A 22,192-nucleotide genomic window follows, 5' to 3' on the forward strand; every position below is an offset into this window, starting at 1 on the left:
TTTACAACCCGTGGAGTAAAGAGGTCCTGGGGCGGATGGCCAACAGCTGGGGTAGGAGCCTGAAGAATGAGGGAGGAGGTTTGGAGATGAACCGGTGGGTTATTTATTTATTTTTTACCAGTAGCTTTCATCACTGTGAGAGACGTGTGTAGGTGTCTGTGTGTGTGCACGTGCTGCCACCGACTGTACCGTCTGTGTTTCCTCCCCTGAGCGGTGACAGCCTTCGTGTAATGAGAGAATGCGCTGGCGATTCAGATCCTGTTGTTACTAACTGCCTCGCCAGGAGAGATTTTTCTTGTACAGTCTTTTTTTCCCATCTCCCACCAGTTTTGGTTAAAAAAAAAAAAAAAGTCAAAATTCGTACCATAGGGAAGCCAAAAAGAAAGTTGTAAGGGAAAGGGAGAGGGAGATGAGCTGAAGACGGAATGCAGGCCTCCTAAGGCAGACTGATGGGCAGCTGACTTCTAAGTCTGATCCTGCATTTATTTTAATTCTGTTCAACCCCCCCTCTCCTTTTTATTATTTTGTATGTAGAGGGGGTCGAATGGAAGATAATTGAGGAGGAGGAGGAGGAGGAGGAGGAGGAGGAGGAGGAGGAGCTATGGCAGTGAAACTGTCAGCCACCCCCTTTATTTAATTCTGCGGGACAGCCTCAGCGGTTCAGTGGGTTTTGTAAAGCTCTCTAGAGTTGAACCTGCCAATCCATGTAAGTTATCCTCTCACTGTGCAGATAACCTCTCTTCCCCCACCCCATGAGCTCCTCTTTTTTTTGGTGTGTATGTGTGTGTGTGTGTGTGTGGGGGGGTAGTTATGTTTTGCTTGGATTGGAAGTATATTATACTTTATTCTTTTCCCAAATGAGGGATGCTGTGTGTATAATCCATGTCTTTTTGAATTGCATAAAAACAAAAGAATAGCCTCTTTGTGATATGTGCAGTGTATAAAAAGTTTGTATTTGGCAACCATGACTCAAATCAAAAAGAAGTTGGACACTACAGCGCAGGAGTTAAGAGCTCAGAGGAGCGTCTGTTGCTCAGTATAGGGTGATTTTGTGGTACAATTGGTTATGTTTCCATGCTCGGGGAGTTTCAGAAAGAAGAATGTGAGGGGGTTTGGGGATTTATGGTTGATATTACAGGGGAAAGGGCGTATGAATTTGTCAGTAACTTTTAAAAAAACTTTTCAGAGACGCTGGATCTGAACATTAGGGGAGTGGGGAGAGGAAGAGGAGGAGACAGAGAGATAGAAAAGGACCTTGAGGAGGGGTGGGAAAGTAGACAAACCAAAAAAGAGGGGGAAGACAGGGCAGATGCTGGACTAGAGGGGTATAGAGGGAGAGAAAGAGAATGCAGAGAGGGGAAACACCCTGAACCAAGGAGAGAGTTATGCATATATCAGGTCCTGGGGAGGTGGAAGACAGTGAGAGTGAGAGATACAGAAAGACCTGAAACAAAGGTGGGAGGACTCGAAAAGTTAGCAGAAGGAAGATAGAGGGAGAAACCTGAAACAAAGGGGAGGCAGAAGAGAGGGGGGCAGATGTTGAACTTGGGGGTGTATAGAGGGAAAAGAGAAAGAGATTGCAGAGAGGTGGAAAGATTCTGGATCAAGGAGGAAGGAAGGAAGTAGAGAGAGTCAGTCAGAGAAAGACCTGGAAGAAAGGAGAACAAATGCTGGGGATGGAGGGTATTTGTAAGCAACAGAGAGACAGAGGCCTGGACCAAAGGGGCAGACTGGATGGGCCATTTGGTCTTTATCTGCCATCATCTTTCTATGACATGAGGCAGATGCTGGACTATGGGAGGTGCAGACAGAGAAGAGACGTGGTGGGGGGAGAGACCCTGAGGAAGAACAGAGAGATGCAAGATCATAACAGAGGAGGGAGAGAAAGGGAGACATGTTGACAATAGGGATAGAGGAGAGAGGAAGGAAAGTTAGACTCATGGAGGGACAGAGAGAGATGTTGGTTGGGTAAGGAATGAGGTCCGAGGAGGGGAAGTATGCAGAAAGCAGAAAGAAAGAAATATTGGATGCACAGTCAAAAGGAAGTGCAACCAGAGACTCATGAAATCACCAGACAACAAAGATAGGAAAAATGATTTTATTTCCAATTTAGTGATCGAAATGTGTCAGTTTTGAGAATTTATAATCTGCTATCTATATTTTGCACTATAGTCGTTATTGAGGTGACATTGCATATTTTAGTCATCTGCCTTGACCGCTTTGAAAAATAAAACAAATATAAATGATAATTATCATTTTCTCTGCATACAGTGTGCTTTATGTTTTTTTTTGTGGTTTTTTTTTTTAATTTGTGGTTACCATTGTGAATTATTAAGATTATATTGTGTATGAATGGAAGAAATTGCATTACAATTAGTACTATTATAAATGGGGGTGGGGTAAGGGGTAGAGCTTGGGCTGGGGTACTTGGTTGGTATTTGTTAGACTTAGGGGGTACTTGACTTGAAAAAGTTGAGAAACACTGGTCTAGGTGACAATGGAGTTCACGCAGTAAGGGCCCCTTTTACAAGGCCACAGTAGCAATTCTCCCATGGCAAATTCACCAAAGTCCATTCAATTCCTATGGGCTTCAGTGCATTTGCTGTGGCAGAATTGCTATCGCAGCTTGCAGGAACTACTGTCTCTGTGCTATGTCTTAAACAAAAACCATATTGCCGGGGATGCAAAGCATTAACTGATTCAACATGAGTTTGAAGTTGGTTGAATATCACTCTCTCAAGTACGGTAGCTTTGAAAGAAATGGAAGGTTTGATACTGGCCAGTAGTTATTCGGAATAAAAGGATCTGCATTACTTGATGGCATAGGGGCATTACATTTAAGCTCTTTCTGAATATGATTTTGGAAAATCAGTTTATATTTTGCTTATGACAGCAGAGCTTAGCGGGAAGAGGGAATGCGAACAGAAGTGTGAGATGGTGCCACTGTAGGCAATCTCAAGGACAAGATAGTATTTGATGATTTGGCTCTTTCCCGAGGAAGTTTTGGCAAAACACGGACCCACATCGAGGGGAGATGGATACTAACTGAACAGTTTTATAATAATTCATTGCGCAACTAGTGGTGTTGATATTTTTGCACTTGGTTTCTGGACAATTGATATTCAACTAAAAGATCAACATCAGTGATTTCTGAAATGGCACAAGATAAGTAAAATCCTGATTTAAGAAATACTGATTAAGGGCCCCTTTTCAGAGCTTCAGTGGTAATGCTGCTGCTCATTTACTGTGGCAGCATCGCCACCATGGTTTTATAAAAGACCCCCTAAGACTTTTTAAAAAATTTTATTTTTTCAATTTTCAATAACACAAACCAACAAATTTTTTTTCTTAGTGCCTGGTTTGTTTGTTTTTTACCTGTTCCTGGTGTTATTTGGGGTGCTGATTCAGAAAATTTCATTGGGATAGACCACATCGGCTCTAGTTATGGATCCATAGAGAGACCTGTGCAGCCGCTCGACCCAAACTCACCTGGGACAACACCATCCTTGTACACAAGGACCAAGTATGTAGACTGGGCATAATCTTAGATGCCAACCTCATGTTTCGGCACAGATCTCCAGGGTGACATCCTCATCCTACTACCACTTACGCCAACTAAAGCACCTTCAGCAATCCTTCTCCAACACAGCCTTCACTCAACTGATTTAAGCATTTGTGCTCTCTTGCCTGGACTACTGTAACACCACCAACTACAAAAAGTCCAGAACGCCGCAGTCAGACTATTGAAAAGCCTCGGTCCTTTCGATCCACTTACCCCTGCTCTGAATGAAGTGCACTGGCTACCCACAGGAAAACAGGCCATCTTCAAACAACTGACCATTATTGCCTTTAAACACTTCCACAACAAGGCTCCCCACTATATAGCTGAAAAGTCCCCATCTATCACCCGACCAGACCTCTCAGATTGCAGTAGGAAAGCAGATTAAGCATCCCATTAGCTCACCAGCTCCAACTCAAAACTACCCAGAAATTATTTTTCTCGCACAGTTTAACAAAATTGTGGAACCAGCTCCCCCAGGACATTTGAGCCATAGATAGCCTGCTACCTTTCTGGAAAGCAATAAAAACCATATTGGGCAAAAAAACTAAGACTGTCCTCCAAGGGTATATATGTGGTTGGAGGACAAAATGTAATCAATGAATTTTTGGTAGCACACTTTCAAAAAATACGTCCAAATTTTTCTTCAAAGATAAATAATATATTCGATTCACAGGCGGAATATTTTCAGGGGAAAACCTTAACATCTCAACCAGATATCTTTGCAACATTTCTATAGGCGTTACTACTCCCAGAGCTTTTGGAAAATTCAAAGTGTGATATTCAATCTATGGTTATAGTTTTCTAATTGTTCAAGGACATTTTTATCCTTAACCATTTCAGTTGTTGTTAAAGCTTGAAGACCTTCCACATTTTCTTTAACCTTTTTCAGCTCTGAGGTAAATTCTTCTTTTGTACTGTTTAAAGATTCCCCCAGTCCATCCACAGTGCTCACAAGAGCGATGACTTCCTGGGAAGACTTGGTCACCGATATGTTTAGTCTCACGAGAGCTTCCCAAATGCTCTCGAATGTCACCACCACTGGTCTCGTTAACTGAGAACCAGTCTCCAGGCTAGTTCCCAGATCTTCCTGCTCCTGTTGATTTCTCGCGGTTTCAGCCCCTTGAATCAGGGTCTCCTTGGCGCGAGAGAAGTTGCACGGGGTTCCCCCAACTGAACTGCAAATGGAGCAGAATGCGGTGGGGGAACAGCCTCAAGAGGGGAGCGGGAAACCTCAAAGTCTAAGTCTTCGGCCACTTTTTCTGGGAACTCCTTGTGGCAGCGGTGAACTCCAGTATCAACTGTGGAGGGGAAGGCGTCCTCACTGCAGAAGGGTCAGGTCAGACACTCCCCTTGCACTTTGAATGTGGCATCCCAACTCAGAAGATCAGCGCCTCTGGAGATTGACGTTAAGAGACACCAACACCATGCTGCTATTATCTTGGATCCCCCCCCTCCCAATAATCTGAGATATAAGTTTAAAACCAGGACTATCCAAAAGGTCTCCCTCCTGCAATGGATAACTTGTCAGCTCTGAAATACTGCCATAAGGGTTGCCTAGTTATACAATTCCAGAAGGGAGACATTTTTGCCAGTCCTGGTTTTAAATTTACATCTCAAAGCAGTGTGGGGTTTGCTTAAAAGATATTACTTTAAACACTACATTAAAATATCCTGATTATTTAATAGGTGAGTAGAGTGAAGAGTGGTATATGGCACATGTTCTGTACCTCAAAAACTAGAGCTGATAAGAAAAAAATGGGGCAATTTTTGGAATCAGCAGGTCAAATATACCCAGAAACAGGTCTAACATATGAGGCACCAAAATAGGTGTTGGCCAGGGTAATTAATCACAATTACAATAATTGCAACATTGAGAAATATGCAATAAAATAAACCACAATAAGAAGAAAATTATACAAACTTTTCGACCACAACTGCAATAGACCTGCTACCAAATCTTTCACCATAAATTGCTACCTCGCATTACTGATAATATTTCTAGGGCTCTTAAACACATCAGAAGACTATCAAGCCATTAAGAAATCTTTTCCAACACAGCACCCAATATATTATAACTTCAAAACATGGGGTCCCTGCTCACAAACAGGCCTATACTCTTAAGTTCTATCCCACTTCCGATCACAACTCCATTCATACAATCATCAGAAACCGTCCCATAAACAAAAAGAATCCCAGACTGCCTCCTATCAGAACTCACTCTAATCTACAATATATCCACATTCATCACCAACATGCAAAAGACAGAGCAGCCACCCCTGCACCCTGCATTTACATAAATGAAAGATCTGTGGCCAACAAACTGTTTTTACTGAATGATCTGATATCTACAAATGACTTAGGCCTTGCCTTCTTCTCAGAAACCTGACTAGGAGACACAACTTGCCCAGAAATAGCCCATCTCTGTCCACCAGGACGGCTGATAAGGAGACCTGAGAGAAGTACATTGCAGTAGTCTAAGCTTGAGGTGATGAGAGCGTGGATAAGGGTTTTGGTAGTGTGCTCAGAGAGGAGAGGTCGGATTTTGGTAATATTATACAGGAGGAAGTGACAGGTTTTAGCAGATTTGAGCAGAGGAGGAGTGAAAAGGGTCGAAGATCACCCCGAGGTTGTGAGCTGATGAGACAGGGAGGAAGAGAATGTTATCCACAGAACTAGAGAACGGCGGGAGGGGGATGTGAGTTTAGGCGGAAAGAGTTCGGTTTTAGTCATATTCAGTTTTAGATGGTAGTGAGACATCCAAGCGGCAATGTCAGTTGAGATTTGGGCCTGAATTCCTGTAGCGATATCTGGCGTGGAGAGGTAGATCTGGGAGTCATCAGTATAGAGGTGATATTGAAAACCATGGAGATCAGTGTACTGAGAGAGCGGGTATGGATGGAGAAGAAGAGAGGGCCCAAGACAGAGCCTTGAGGACCACCAAATTCAAGCAGAAGAATTCTTTACAAAGAGGGTAAGGTCATTTCAGGAAAAGTGGATGAAGTGTATGGAGCTATTAGAAAACTACAGTGGAACCTAATTCATTCCAGAAGTATGCTCGTAAACCAAATTGCTCGTATATCAAAGCGAGTTTCCCCATAGGAAGTAAGGGAAACTCGCTTTGATCCGTTCCACTTCCTCCCCCCCCCCCCCCACCGAGGCTACAGGCGCTGCTCCTTGAGGCCACCAATGCTTCTCCATATCCCCCCTCCTGCGATCCGGCATCCCCCTCTGCGAACCGGCATCCTCCCCCTGCTCACATGGCCCCCCCTCCCCCACGATTCTACATCCCCCCCGAGCATCGAAACGAAATCCCTTACCACGATTGGGCACCGGCACCAGCACCAGCACCAACACATAGGACATGCCAGTGCCCGAAGATCGTCCCTCTTCTGGGCTGGGCGGTGCATCAGAGATCCTCCCTGTTGCCTGTGCTGGGCTGGACTGGGCCTTGAGCATTTGCGCATGCTCAAGGCCTTCTGGTCTCGCTCTCTCCGAAATTCTGAATCTGAGAATCTCGGAGAGAGCGAGACCAGAAGGCATTGAGCATGCGCAAATGCTCAAAGCCCAGTCCAGCACAGGCAACAGGGAGGATCTCTGATGCACCGCCCAGCCCAGAAGAGGGAGGATCTTTGGCCACCAGCATCGGCATGTCCTATGCGTTGGTGCTGATTCCGGTGCCCAATCGGGGTAAGGGATTTCGTTTCGGTGCTCGGGGGGGATGTAGGATCGCGGGGGAGGGGGATGCCGGATCGCGGGGATGGCGCTCATAAATCGAGTCAAACTCGGTTTCCAAGGTGCTGATTTTGCAAATGTTTTGCTGGTCTTGCAAAACACTCACAAACCGGTGTACTTGTAAACCGAGGTTTGACTACATTGAAAACCAAAACAAACATTTTTTGAAAACTGTTTTCTTTCCTACTCAAGTAGATCAATTATTTCACATCCCTTGTACCATATTCATAACAAGATGAAGTAGAACTTTCCAGTAGCCTTTGACATCTTTTCTTTACCAAGCTGTGATAACCTGGAACTCTCTCTATCAGTTAGAATGTTGAATAAGTAGTAGTAATTCAGAAAGGCAATGAAAACCACTCTATTTCAAGAGTATTTGTTATCCAAATTTTTATCTCCATTGTATTCTTATTACGTTAATTTTTTTTCTATAGGTCTTTTGTTTTAATTCCTAGGTTTTTCCAATGTTCTTAACTATTAACTGCATGGAACAAAATATTTGCAGTCTATAAGAATTGGTGTTATGTTACTTTGGCACAGGACGGACAGTGGTTCAGCCCCGAGATAGGGGACAGAGGTAAGGGTGACAGTGGTATATGTGACTGATTATTGTACATGGGGCAGGAACAGGCATAGAGGGGTTGTGTGGCAATATATATGAATTCCACAAAGGCAGGAGATATTTGTACATATAGAAAGATTAGGTCCTTACCTCCGATAATCTTCTTTCTTGTACATGTGTCTAGTATTCCTGAATGCTAGGGTTTTGCATCTCAACCCGTAAGTTGCTTGCAGAATGCGGTCAATCATCTTTGAACTCCACTTCCTTCTCAGGCAGCTGCTCCTTCCCCCTCAGTTTGTAGAAAAGCAATCAAGCAGCACTGGAAGGAGGGAAAAATCCCCAACACTACAATTCTATTCTGCTCTGTAACACAGATACCAAAACCATGAAACATAGCTTCTACAGACTGCGAATGATATGTTCAATGGCAAATTTCCTTGATTCGCCATCTTTGAATATAATGATTCACTCCATTGTAATATCGAAACTCGACTATTGTAATTCTCTATACAAAGGCATCTTGCTAAAAGAAGAAGTCAGGTGTCCCCAAATTATCCAAAACACCGGAATTAAAATCATTACCAAATCCAAGAAATATGACCATGTTACCCCACTCTTGAAAAAAGCCCACTGGCTACCAATAATGCACAGAATAACCTACAAAATAGCATTATTAGCATTCAAAATTCAAAGCACGAAAGTCCCTAGCTTCACTGATAAAATTTTAATACTCCACACGCCAACTAGATCACTTAGATCTACTACTCAAAATCTATTGTTCATGCCCTCTTTAAAAGTTATTAACACTTGTCAGGCATCCATATTTTCGGTAACAGCTCCGCTAATCTGGAATTCTTTACCAGTCCACCTAAGGGAGGAGTAAAACTGAGACTAATTCAAAGGGGCATTGAAAAGTTTTCTTTTTAAAGTTGCTTTTAAGCTATAAGCCAAATCAGACTCATGCATCCTAATTTTGGTTTGCTCACAATTCAAGCTCCAAACACCATGAATTCTAAATTTCTCCCCCTTCTCCTCTTGTTTTTACCCTTTTTATGTATACTTTTCTTAATTTATTGTAGTTTTACCTTCTCCCATACGTCTATTTATTGTTCTTGTTAGTCGATTCTACATTTGTCTTAAAAGATTATATACAGTACTCCCCGTTTTTATTGTACATCGCCTAGAAATTATGATAGGCGATTAATCAAAATTTTAATAAACTTGAAATGCAACCAGCACTACTATTACTATATAGAGCTCATAGCTCCTCTCACTTTCTGCTATCAAGCAGAGACTTAGACCAGACTTTACCTTCTTGTGTGTTTTTTTTCCAGCATATCTGAAAATCCAGACTGATCCTAAGACAAAAAGGCAGACGGGGCTTCAGGACTATTAGACACATCTACAAGAAAGACGACTTTGAGGAATGAACCTAATCTTTCTTTTTAGTGCAATGTGTCTAGTAGTCCTGAACACTAGGGAAATACCATAGCAGTCCCCTGAGTCTAGGGAAGAGCTACTGAGTCTGCCTTTAATACTGAGGACCCAAAGGCAATGTCCTCACTAACTGTCACGTCTACTCTATAGAACCTAGTAAAGGTATGAAGAGTAGACCATGTCACTGCTCTACAAATCTCTATGGGGGAGACTTCCGGAGCCTCTGCCCAAGAGGCAGCCAATCCTCTGGTAGAGTGTGCCTTCAAGCACAATCGTCAGTAGCTTTCCCTGAAGGTACTCTTGAGCTTCATGACAACCATACATCTGCGCTTAGCTAATGTACCTTTGGAGGGTTCTTCCCTTGGGATTGTGTCTCCTGTGGATCCCCAGTTTTAGAGAACTCAGAGGAGGCTAAGCCCAAAGCCCCTGCCCATCCCCTACATGCTCTGCCGCATGCAGGACATGGACGCTCCTCAGCTGGCCATCCAGTGAAAACCTGGCATGATATAGGGGTAGGAAGGCCTGAGGGGTCCATTCCTATTGATTTGAAGTAAAATTGAGGGGTTTTGAGGCAAATAGAGGCTTTAGAAAAAAAGATAATTTAAAATCCAAGATGACCGCTGCCAGCACAATCGTGCCAAAAATGGCCTGTCGGGGCTCTCCTGAAATACAAAAAATACAGGGAAATGGTTTATAGAGGCGGGGAAACTTGGTTCTGGCTACAGAAACCTTCAAATTTCACTTTTGGAGACACACTGATTTTCCCCATAGGTTATAATAGTCTTACTCACTGTGTTATGTGCCTGCCTGCTTCAGCTTAGGAGTACAGCTGGGAAAAATGGAGAAGAACTCTGCCTCACAGGTTCGCGGTATGAATTTGGTTTTCAGGCTGCCAGTCGGACTAATGTCAGATTGAGCCTCAACCCCCGGAAAACCTCATGCCGCAAAGGGGAAGAGGACCACAAATCTGGTTCACTATTAAGCCAGGACGGAGTCAAACAGCCTGCACTCAAGCTCCTGATAAAGTAGGGATGCTCCAAAAAAATACAAAAGGAGGCTGGCTAGCTAGATGTCCCCGAGGACTGATCCTGCTAGTAGCAGACTAATGCAGCACGAGTCCACGCCTTCTCCCAACAAGTGGGAACCTCTGGACACTGAGCCTACAACCGAACACTAAGAAAAAGTATCTGAAAATAATAAAACCGCACAGTAAAGCAGAAACACTTCTGAGCATCTTGCTTGCATAAAAAAAACTTAGGCGTCAGCAGCAGCTTCCTGGGAAGGAGGCGGAGTTTAAAAATGAGTGACAGCATTCTGCAAGCAACCTGTGGGTTCAGATGCATAACTCTAGCATTTGGGACTACTAGACACATTGCACTAGAAATCTATATGTAGTGGTCTATGTATACATACTTGGTTGTTATGGAGAAGCTATGTGTGCAGGGGGCAGGGATAGGGATGCATAGTAGTGTGTTTACACATACCTAGTTCTCTTGTAGGGGGCAGGGATATAGGTAATTAATGATATGTGTATATACCTAATTGAGTGTAGGTGGCAGGGACTAGGTTTAGGGATATGCCATGGTGTAAATGTACGGTTTTAATGTGTAGGGAACAGGGACAGTGCTTACCCTCTGCAAGAACTCTGTCCTCTCCTTCTTTTTGTTGCGACATCGAGCGGCTGCCACTTTGTTCTTTTCCCGACGCCTTTTTCTCCTCTCTTCTTCCTCATCCAACTGCAAGATACGGAGAGACACACATTAGGCCTTAGCATTCACATCTCAAGCTGCAGCAGCAAGCTTAGAAATTCCCTACGAAGAGAACAGCTGGGTGTGATCTCTCCTGGATGAGAGATGAATTTCATAGTTACATGCAATGCATCCCTTAAGAGAAACAAATACTAAGTATGAAGAAGGGAGTTGCGTGAGTAGCTGCATGTGAAGTGAGGCTCTTCTGCTTCAGCCTTGATTAAAGGAATTTGTTTGGGATCCTTTTTTGAGGGGGATTTATCTTCCAGCCTTCACGCTCAGAACCTGTTATATGTCTTGAGGCAGATCAGACATTCCCAGTAAGTGGCTGACTAAAGAGATAACTGTGCATTTTTGTATCTGTGTAAGCAAATTTTGAAAAGAAAACTAGGCAGATTGCATTCTTTGTAAATTCAATTAAAACATGGGAGTGCAACAAAGCCCAGGTATCTTGCCAGCACTGACGACTCTGCACACACATTTCAGTATTAAACATACCTGTCTATGTTTGTCTGTTAAACACACAGGTAGGATATAAGTTTTAAAAATAAATAAATTACTGGGAATCCAGGTGTGGACTCCTTGATATCTAGAGTAGACATCAGCAAAGGAACAGCCACCCTGGAGCAGCTGCAACAAATGATGTAACATAATAACATAGTAAATGACAGCAAATAAAGATCCAAATGGTTCATCCAGTCTGCCCTATTGTCTTTCTTTCTTTGTTATTTCTGGGCCATAGACCTTAGAAGTCCACCCGGTACTGTCCTTAGGCTCCAACTACTGGATTTGCCATTGAAGCTCACTCCAGCCTATCCAAACCATCTCTTACGCAGAAGTGGTACTGGAGGACTGTAGAAAGGCGGATGTGGTCCCTCTTCACAAAAGTGGAAGTAAGGAAGAAGTAGGGAACTACAGGCTGGTAAGTCTGATTTCTGTGATAAGTAAATTAATGGAAATACTTTTAAAACATAAAATAGTGAAATTTCTGAAATCCAATGGATTACAGCAGTGTTTCTCAACCTGCAGTATGCGTACCCCAGGGGGTATGCGGGCCGCCTGTTGGGAGTATGCGGGCTGGCCGCCGCCTGGGATATCTCCCTGCCTGCCCCTCTCCCACTGAAGCCACTGCCGCCGATTCCTCTCTGCCCCACCCCCGAAGCCAACCCTTCCACCTGACACACTCCATTCCCACATCCCAGCCACCGCAGCAGCAACAGGGACAGGCCAGGTGCATGCAGCGACTGCACGAGGCCAGTTCACAAGCCTTTTCCCACCCCCGACGTCAATTTTAACATCAGAGAGAAGATTCCGGGCCAGCCAGGCAGCGATTGGCTGGCCCAGAACCTTCACTCTGATGTCAGAATTGATGTCGGGGGGAAGGCTTGTGGGCTGGCCTCGTGCAGTCGCTGTATGTGCCTGGCCCATCCCTGTTACTGCGGCGGTGGCAGAGGTGGGTGGGAATGGAGCGTGTCAGGTAGCAGAGTCCGCTTCAGGGATGGGACGGGGAGGCAGGGAGAAATTGGCGGTGGTGGCTTCTGGGGGGTGGGGTGGGGGGCAAGCAGGGAGACAGAGAGGAAGAAAAAGTTGGACTCATGGAGGGACAGAGAGAGGTGTTGGTTGGGGAATGGAATGAGGTCTGGAGAGGAAGCGTGCAGGAGGCAGAAAGAAAGAAAGAATATTGGCTGCACAGTCAGAAGATCGTGCAACCAGAGACTCATTAAATCACCAGATAACAAAGATAGGAAAAATAATTTATTTTCAATTTAGTGATCAAAATGCAGGGGTACTCGGTTGGTATTTGTTAGGCTTAGGGGGTACTTTGCTTGAAAAGGTTGAGAAACACTGGATTACAGAACCCAAGGCAACATGGATTCACTAGAAGTAGGTCTTGTCAGACAAATCTTACCAATTTCTTTTCCTGGGTGACCAGAGAATTGGACAGAGGGAGTGCGCTAAATGTGGTGTATTTAGATTTTAGCAAAGCCTTTGACAGTGTTCCACATAGATGTCTAATAAATAAACTAAGAGCCCTCGGGATGGGTCTCAAAGTGAAGGGCTGGGTCAGGAACTGGTTGAGTGGAAGGTGACAGAGGGTAGTGGTCAATGAAGATCTCTCTGAGGAGAGGGATGTTACCTGTGGTGTGCCTCAAGGTTCTGTTCTTGGGACTGTTCTTTTTAACATTTTTGTAAGTGATATTGCTGAAGGGCTGTCGGCTAAGATTTGCATCTTTGCAGATTATACCAAAATCTGTAATAGAGTAGACACCTCTGATTGTGAGAATATGAGGAAGGACTTAGCGAAGCTTAAAGAATGGTCTGAATTTTGGCAGCTAAGATTTAATACTAAGAAATGCAAGGTCACGCATTTAGGCTGCAAAAACCTGAGGAAACAGTACAGTTTAGGGGGTGAAGAACTTTTGTGCATGAAAATGGAATGGGACTTGGATGTGATAGTAGGTGATGATCTTAAGGTGGCCAAACAGTTAAGAACGCGATGATGAAAGTTAGAAAGATGCTGGGGGTGCATAGGGAGAAGTATGGCCAGTAGGAAAAAGGAGGTATTGATGTCCCTTACCACAAAGTTTACTTCTAGGTGATATTAACCTTCACTTAGAAGATGAGAAAGATCATTCAGTATCAGATTTAAGAAGTTATTTTTATCATCATTAGCTTATTTTTTTCCAGATCCTACAAAAACTCATGACAAAGGTCATCAGATTCAGTTTCATTTTCTATCAAAAACCCCTTTATTTCCCTCTCATCTTCTCACCCGGGATCTGGACCCCAACAACCTAGTCAGATCATTTTATGTACAATTTCACATTGAATTGGCAAAAATCTTCTTGTTCCAATTATAAAAACACAACTAAAGTTATTGCGGTAAGAAGTCGAATTGACCCCTCTGAATTTTGGAAATTTTATAATTCTAGTAATTTCTTAGATCAAGATTTTTATACTCACTGGGAGAAGTTTAGTAAAGACACATTAGATTTGATCGACCCTCTACACAGAATCAAGATAAAACCAGCAGATCATATAGGACATTTATTATTTAACATATATATTTATTTATTCAGGTTCTTTGTTTGCACTTCAATAAATATATTTTGTGGTCTATTTGTCCTAATTTTGTAGATACGGAAGCATAAGATATTTGTTTAATCAAATTTCTCTTAGATTTATTATACACAGAAATCGAGTTGTAAAAGGATGGGGGGGGGGGGATAAGTAAGCAAATAATATTTTATCTTTGTATATTACTTCCAGATCTAAATTTCTTCCTTAACTGCTTCTATATTTAACATAAGAACATAAGAAACGCCTTCACCAGATCAGACCTTAGGTCCATCTAGTCCGGCGATCTGCACACGCGGAGGCCAAGCTAGGTGCTCCCTGATGGAGACCTTGATTACCCGTATCCCTCAATGTGATTTGCAAGAAGGTAGGCATCCAACTTGCGCTTGAATCCCAAAATGGTAGTCTCCGTCACAACCTCCTCCGGGAGAGCATTCCAAGCGTCCACCACTCGCTGTGCGAAACAGAACTTCCTGACATTCGTCCTTGACCTGCCGCCCCTCAGTTTGAGTCCATGACCTCTTGTTCTTCGTTGCCTCCCCTCACCCGCTTCACAATAAAACCCCACTATGCATCAATAAACTCAACTACCCTATTCAGCCCACCATGAAAATACTAGGTGTTATTCTAGACCAATGCCTAACAATGAAGGAACAAGTGGATTCCCTATTCAGAAAAGGTTTCCTTACTCTCTGGAAACTCAGAACCATTAAATCATACTTCGATACGTCAACATTCAGAATCCTAGTGCAATCCCTCATACTGAGTCAGCTTGACTACTGCAACATCGCCTATCTAGCAATCTCACAAAACAACATGAGACGTCTCCAAATAATGCAAAATGCTGCGGTCAGACTTATCTTCGGGCTGAAGAAATTCGACCACGTGACACCCTACTATCGGCAGCTGCACTGGCTACCAACGGAAGCCCGAGTAAGGTTTAAATTTGCCTGCTTCTGCTTCAAAGTACTATACGGCCTTACCCCCAAGAACATAACGGACCTTTTCGCATTTTCTAATAACACACCCAAAACTCATTTCCCCTCCAGTTAGAGGCTGCAAAATGAAAAAACACCACGAACACCTTCTCTCTCACCAAGCAATCCTATGGGGCAAAGACCTAGACCAACTGCTTTCGCCCACTATATACGGGGAATTCAGGAAACGCCTAAAAACATACCTGTTCCAGAAATACCTAAACAATTGACCCGCTCTCTCTCTCCCTCCACCCTCCCTATTCCACCTGAATTTACAGCACTCTTATAAATATAATCTGTTATCTTCATCTTATCGTAACTTTACGTTGCTATTTACCCCAACAGGTCCTGTCGGACATTACCTACTAAAATGTACATATTACATTTTCGCTCAGCAAATTGTATTTCTATACTATTGCCTCCTGAGGTCTCTGATCTCTGTATTTCCACTGAATATCTACTTATTGTATTTCACTGAATGTCCAGCACTCTTGATTGTAAACCGCCTAGAAGTCGCAAGATTGTGGCGGTATAGAAGAATAAAGTTATTATTATTATTATTGTTTGTGTCACATTTGACAATGTGAGTAACGGTGCCTCTTGCTCTTTTTGTCAAATCCTTTTAGTATTTTAAAAGTCTCCATCATATCCCCTCGCAGTCTCCTCCTTTCGAGGGTGAACAGTCCCAGTTTTTTGAGGCGCTCTTTATAGCTCAAATTATCCATTCCTTTTACTAGTTTCGTGGCTCGCCTCTGTACCCTCTCCAGCAGGGTTATATCCTTCTTCAGGTATGGAGACCAGTGTTGGATACAGTATTCCAAGTGTGGTCTGACCATTGCTCTGTAAAGCGGCAAAATGACATCTGCCGATCTACTCATGATTCCCTTCTTTATCATGCCCAACATCCTGTTTGCCTTCTTTGCCGCCGCCGCACATTGAGCCGATGGCTTAAGGGTCCTGTCTATTACATTACATTACAGATTTCTATTCCGCCTGTGCCTTGCGGTTCTAGGCGGATTACAATATAGAAGATTTCTGGGCATTTCCAGTAGAATTGCATTACAGGAGAAGAGTAAATTACAGGTTACAGTAGAGAATAACAATACACACTGAGCCGTGTAGCAGCGGCGAAGAGGCAGGGGAGCCGGCGAGAGGAGCAGGAGGGCAGGAGAACTGGTGCAGGAGGGAGGAGAACCGGCGATTCCAGCGGCGGGTAGCGGCGAGGAGGCTCCGCCCACCCCACCGCGTCAGCGTAGCGTCATCGCCCGGGCTCCCCCTTAAGAGGAAGGGAGCTGCGGCGCGAGGGCTACACTGAGCCGTGTAGCAGCGGTGAAGAGGCAGGGGAGCCGGCGAGAGGAGCAGGAGGACAGGAGAACCGGTGCAGGAGGGAGGAGAACCGGCGATTCCAGCGGCGGGTAGCGGCGAGGAGGCTCCGCCCACCCCACCGCGTCAGCGTAGCGTCATCGCCCGGGCTCCCCCTTAAGAGGAAGGGAGCCGCGGCGCGAGGGCTACACTGAGCCGTGTAGCAGCGGCGAAGAGGCAGGGGAGCCGGCGAGAGGAGCAGGAGGGCAGGAGAACCGGTGCAGGAGGGAGGAGAACTGGCGATTCCAGCGGCGGGTAGCGGCGAGGAGGCTCCGCCCACCCCACCGCGTCAGCGTAGCATCATCACCCGGGCTCCCCCTTAAGAGGAAGGGAGCCGCGGCGCGAGGGCTACACTGAGCCGTGTAGCAGCGGTGAAGAGGCAGGGGAGCCGGCGAGAGGAGCAGGAGGGCAGGAGAACCGGTGCAGGAGGGAGGAGAACCGGCGATTCCAGCGGCGGGTAGCGGCGAGGAGGCTCCGCCCACCCCACCGCGTCAGCGTAGCGTCATCGCCCGGGCTCCCCCTTAAGAGGAAGGGAGCCGCGGCGCGAGGGCTACACTGAGCCGTGTAGCAGCGGCGAAGAGGCAGGGGAGCCGGCGAGAGGAGCAGGAGGGCAGGAGAACCGGTGCAGGAGGGAGGAGAACCGGCGATTCCAGCGGCGGGTAGCTGCAAGGAGGCTCCGCCCACCCCACCGCGTCAGCGTAGCGTCATCGCCCGGGCTCCCCCTTAAGAGGAAGGGAGCCAACGGCGCTCAGCCGTTCGGCGCGCGACGAAGGCGAGTGGCAAAGGCGCTCGCCTTAGCGAAAGCGCCTTTGCGAAGGAGCCTTGAGAAGGAGACCAGGCAGCCCAGCAGCAAACCTAAGTTTCAAATTCTTTTTAAATTTTCAAATTTTTTTTTTTTTTCTTTCTTTTAAAAAAAACCTAACTAAAAACAAACAAAAAAAAAAGTACTTTCTCCTCTTCTCATTCTTCTCTTATATTCTCTTACACTCTCATACTATCTCTCATACTCTTACATTTACTCTCTCTCATTTACTCTCTCTTACATTTATTCTCTCTCATTTTGTTATGGCAGGGCGGACAAGGAGTGTAAAGCCTACAAGCAAGAGTGGCAACCCCTGCCCTGAGGTGATCCGGGAGTTGAACTCAGCCTATGCGCAGACAGAGGAGAACACAGCCCCGGGAATGGACGTCTCCGTGCAGACCGAGGCCATCCCACAGCAGTACATTACGGCCTCTACACAGACGGAGGAGGTCGATCAGAGGGATGAAGACATCATGCAGGAACTAAGAAACCTCAGGGAGGAGGTGAAACGTCTGAGAGGCATTAGAGAGGATGAGGCCTACATCGATGGGATAGTGCAGGAACTATCTCAAGTCACAGAACGGACCCGTGACGGATCTCCCATGATGACTCCAGGGCCGCCGACAAAGAAACCAACTGTTGCAGTTCAGGAGATGGATGGAGACACTGACTCCTGGCAGTTAGTGACCTCCTCCACAGGTAAACGTAGGAGACCCCCACCCCAATTTACAATATACTCACCTTCTCTCTCTTTCTCTCAACAGGGCAGCTCCACATCAACTCCACAGCTGAGCCTAAAGAACAGATTCCAGGTCTTGCAGGAAGAGACTACCGACGGGGAGATGGACCAGGATCAACGCATATCTCCATCTCCAGGGACGATGGATCGACACCCCCAAAAGAAGCGTAGAGTAATAACCATTGGGGACTCCATGTTGAGAGGCACTGAGGGACCAATATGCAGACCGGATATGCAGTCGAGGGAGGTCTGCTGTCTACCCGGAGCCAGAATAAAAGATGTGACCACCTGTCTCGATAGACTTCTCAGGCCCCAGGACCACTTCCCCATGCTGCTCATCCACGTCGGAACGAATGACACTGCCAAGAACACCCTGGAGGACATAGCTAGAGACTTCGGAGCTCTGGGAAAGAGGCTGAAGCAGACAGAACAGGTAGTATTCTCTTCCATTCTTCCTGTTAGGGGCAGAGGAAGGGACAGGGACGAACGCATCCTGAAGACGAATGAGTGGCTACAACGATGGTGCCAGGTGATGAACTTCGGATTCCTGAATCACGGAGAGACACTGCAGGGACTACAGGGACTAGACGGACTCCACCTGACCAACAGAGGTAAGAATGTCTTCGGACACAGACTAGCCCGCCTACTTCGAAGGGCTTTAAACTAGGTAAGTCGGGGGTGGGTACCCACTTTTACACCGGAGCAGTAAGTAACTATCCTGATGTGGAGAACCAACACTACGCTTCTAAGTCTGAGGTAAGTACCCTTATTGCAAAAGAATCGCTAGGAGACACCTTGACTCAAATGGGGGGCTCACTACAGGAGGTTAGTAAACAGAAAGAGTGGAGAGCTATGTATGTTAACGCACACAGCCTAGGGAATAAATTTCTACAACTAGAAACAGAAATAGTTAATGCAGATCTAGACATAGTAGCAATATCCGAAACATGGTTCACAGACTCTCATGGGTGGGATATAACTATACCAGGGTACAACCTGATTCAACAAGACAGAGAGGGTAAGTTAGGAGGTGGGGTAGCACTATACATCAAAGAAAACATTAAGACAACCTTAAGAAAGGCTTCTCTAAGTCAAGCACAGCAACAAGGGTTCTCAACTTTAAAGGCACAGACTTCAACCGCATGAGAGATTTTGTCCATCAGGAGCTATATAAACAAACAAAATCTGAAAATTTAGAGGATATGTGGATGTCTCTAAAGTCCATCCTACATGAAGCAACAAACCGATACATAAGAACAGTAAGTAAATGCAGGAGAACCAAAAGACCCCAATGGTTCACTAAAGAAATTTCAGACCTAGTTAAAAAGAAAAAAGAGGCATTCATCACCTACAAACATTTAGGAAACCAGGGGGCGAAAGAAGACTATCTAGACGGAGCTAAAGCCGTTAAAAAGAAAGTCAGAGAGGCCAAACTCCGAATGGAGGAAAAACTGGCACGGAATATCAAGAAAGGGGATAAATCTTTCTTTAGCTATATTAGTGACAGGAAAAGAAACAAAGATGGTATAGAACGGCTGAAGAAATCGGATGGTAATTTTGCAGAATCAGACTCTGCCAAAGCAGAACTACTGAACGAATACTTCTGTTCAGTCTTCACCTGCGAATCACCGGGAGCTGGTCCGCAGCTTCAGACGGGAGATACCCAGAAAGACTCGTTTCAAGATTTCGAGTTTACGCCCAGTAACGTCTACAACGAACTATCGAAACTCAAAGTAAACAAAGCCATGGGACCGGACAACCTGCACCCCAGGGTGCTCAGGGAGCTATGTGGAGTCCTGGCCGAACCATTATCTGAGCTTTTCAATCTCTCCCTACGCTCAGGAAGAGTCCCCTTGGACTGGAAAACTGCCAACGTAATCCCACTTCACAAAAAGGGCTGCAGGACAGAGACGGCAAACTACAGACCGGTGAGTCTCACGTCTATAGTGTGTAAACTCATGGAAACACTCATCAAACGGAACCTTGACATAATCCTGGACGAAGAAAACTTACGAGACCCCCACCAGCACGGGTTCACCCAGGGTAGATCCTGCCAATCTAATCTGATTAGCTTTTTCGACTGGGTTACTAGACAACTGGATGCAGGAGAGTCACTGGACGTGGTATATTTGGACTTCAGTAAAGCATTTGATAGCGTCCCACACAGAAGGCTATTGAACAAATTGAAATCGATAGGATTAGGAAGCACTCTAACTGCATGGGTTGGAGATTGGCTAAACGATAGACTTCAGAGGGTGGTGGTGAACGGTACCCCATCCAAGGCGTCAAGAGTGACCAGTGGGGTGCCGCAGGGCTCGGTTCTGGGCCCAATTCTATTCAATTTATTCATAAGAGATATGACACAAGGACTTAAAGGAAAGGTAGCACTATTCGCTGACGACGCCAAACTTTGCAACATAATAGGCAAAAGCTTATTACCTGATAATATGACACACGATCTACGACTGCTGGAAAGATGGTCAACTACTTGGCAGCTAAGCTTCAATGCTAAAAAATGCAAGGTGATGCACCTGGGAAAGAAAAATCCGCACAAAAATTATGTACTGAATGGTGAGACCTTAGTTGAGACCAAGGCAGAACGCGATCTAGGGGTGATTATTAGTGAGGACATGAAGGCTGCCAATCAAGTGGAGAAGGCTTCCTCCAGGGCAAGACAGATGATAGGTTGTATCCGTAGAGGATTTGTCAGCAGGAGACCTGAAGTCATGATGCCGTTGTACAGATCCATGGTGAGGCCTCACTTGGAGTACTGTGTTCAGTTCTGGAGACCACACTACCGTAAGGACATACTGAGGATCGAGTCAGTCCAGCGAATGGCGACCAGGATGGTCCTGGGGCTCAAGGATCTCACGTATGAAGAAAGACTAAAAAAATTGTGGCTGTACTCACTTGAAGAAAGAAGAGAACGGGGAGACATGATTGAAACGTACAAATACATCACGGGACGTATCGAGTCAGAAGATAAAATCTTCTGTCTCATGGGACCCTCAACAACCAGAGGGCATCCGCTGAAAATCAGAGGAGGGAAATTTCATAGCGACTCCAGGAAGTACTTTTTCACCGAGAGAGTGGTGGAACGTTGGAATGGACTCCCACTGCAGGTGATTGAGGCCAGCAGCGTGACTGATTTTAAGAAGAAATGGGATACTCATGTGGGATCTCTAAGGGAATGAACTCTGGGGGGAGGCTAATTGCAATGGGCAGACTTGGTGGGCTATAGCCCTTTTCTGCCGTCATTTTCTAAAAAAAAAAAAAAAAAAAAAAAAAGATCACGGATGTCAAGTATACTGGGGAATCTATCTGGGTAAACCTGGCCAGAGGCAGAGAAAAATGCCTGTACCTTGGTGTGATATACAGACCTCCAAGACAATTGGAGGACAAGGACGCAGAACTAATTGAAGACATTGAGAATATCACCTTACGGGGGGAGGCTGTACTATTAGGAGACTTCAACATGCCTGATGTAGACTGGAACACACTATCAGCGACAACTTGTGATAGCAGGAGGATATTAACGTCCATGAAGGGAGTACGGCTCAAACAAATGGTACTAGAGCCCACTAGGGCCCAGGCCATCCTGGACCTGGTACTTACGAACGGGGAAAGTGTCTCAGAGGTCTCGGTGGGAGAGACGCTAGCCACCAGTGACCATAACACGGTATGGTTTAACCTTAAGAAAGGCTTCCCTAGATCACAAACAAAAACAAGGGTACTCAATTTCCGGGGCACTGACTTCGCACGCATGGGAGATTTCGTCTATCAGACGCTGCAGGTTCAAGAAGTAACTACTAATGTGGAGGCTATGTGGTCAACCTTGAAATCGATCCTTCATGAGGCAACTATCTGCTACATAAAATCGGTAACCAAACAACAAAGAAAAAAGAAACCCCAATGGTTCACAGATGAGGTATCGTGCCTCGTCAAGGAGAAGAAAAGAGCATTTCTCTCATACAAACGCACGGGGGAAAAAGAAGCAAACATTGAATACAGGAAAAAGTCTGCAGCGGTCAAAACAGCAGTCAGGGAGGCCAAAATTCGTATGGAAGAAACTCTAGCAAAGAACATCAAGAAAGGGGACAAATCCTTCTTCAGATACATTAGCAACAGGAAAAAGAACGCAAACGGGATAGTACGCCTTAGAACACCAGACGGGAATTATGTAGAAACAGACT

General features: G+C 45.3%; 1 protein-coding gene across 2 annotated transcripts in view; it reads right to left on the reverse strand.

Annotated features, from left to right (window-relative positions):
* Window positions 1-22,192, reverse strand: part of JDP2 (Jun dimerization protein 2) — a 70,221-nt gene that overhangs the window by 19,913 nt on the left and 28,116 nt on the right. For both annotated transcript variants that reach the window (XM_033953189.1, XM_033953191.1), the window contains exon 3: window positions 10,925-11,029. In XM_033953189.1, coding sequence (XP_033809080.1) covers window positions 10,925-11,029 — 105 coding nt within the window. The remainder of the gene's footprint in view (window positions 1-10,924; window positions 11,030-22,192) is intronic.

The sequence above is a fragment of the Geotrypetes seraphini genome, chromosome 7 (genome assembly GCF_902459505.1).
Source record: "Geotrypetes seraphini chromosome 7, aGeoSer1.1, whole genome shotgun sequence".
Lineage (NCBI taxonomy): Eukaryota > Metazoa > Chordata > Amphibia > Gymnophiona > Dermophiidae > Geotrypetes > Geotrypetes seraphini.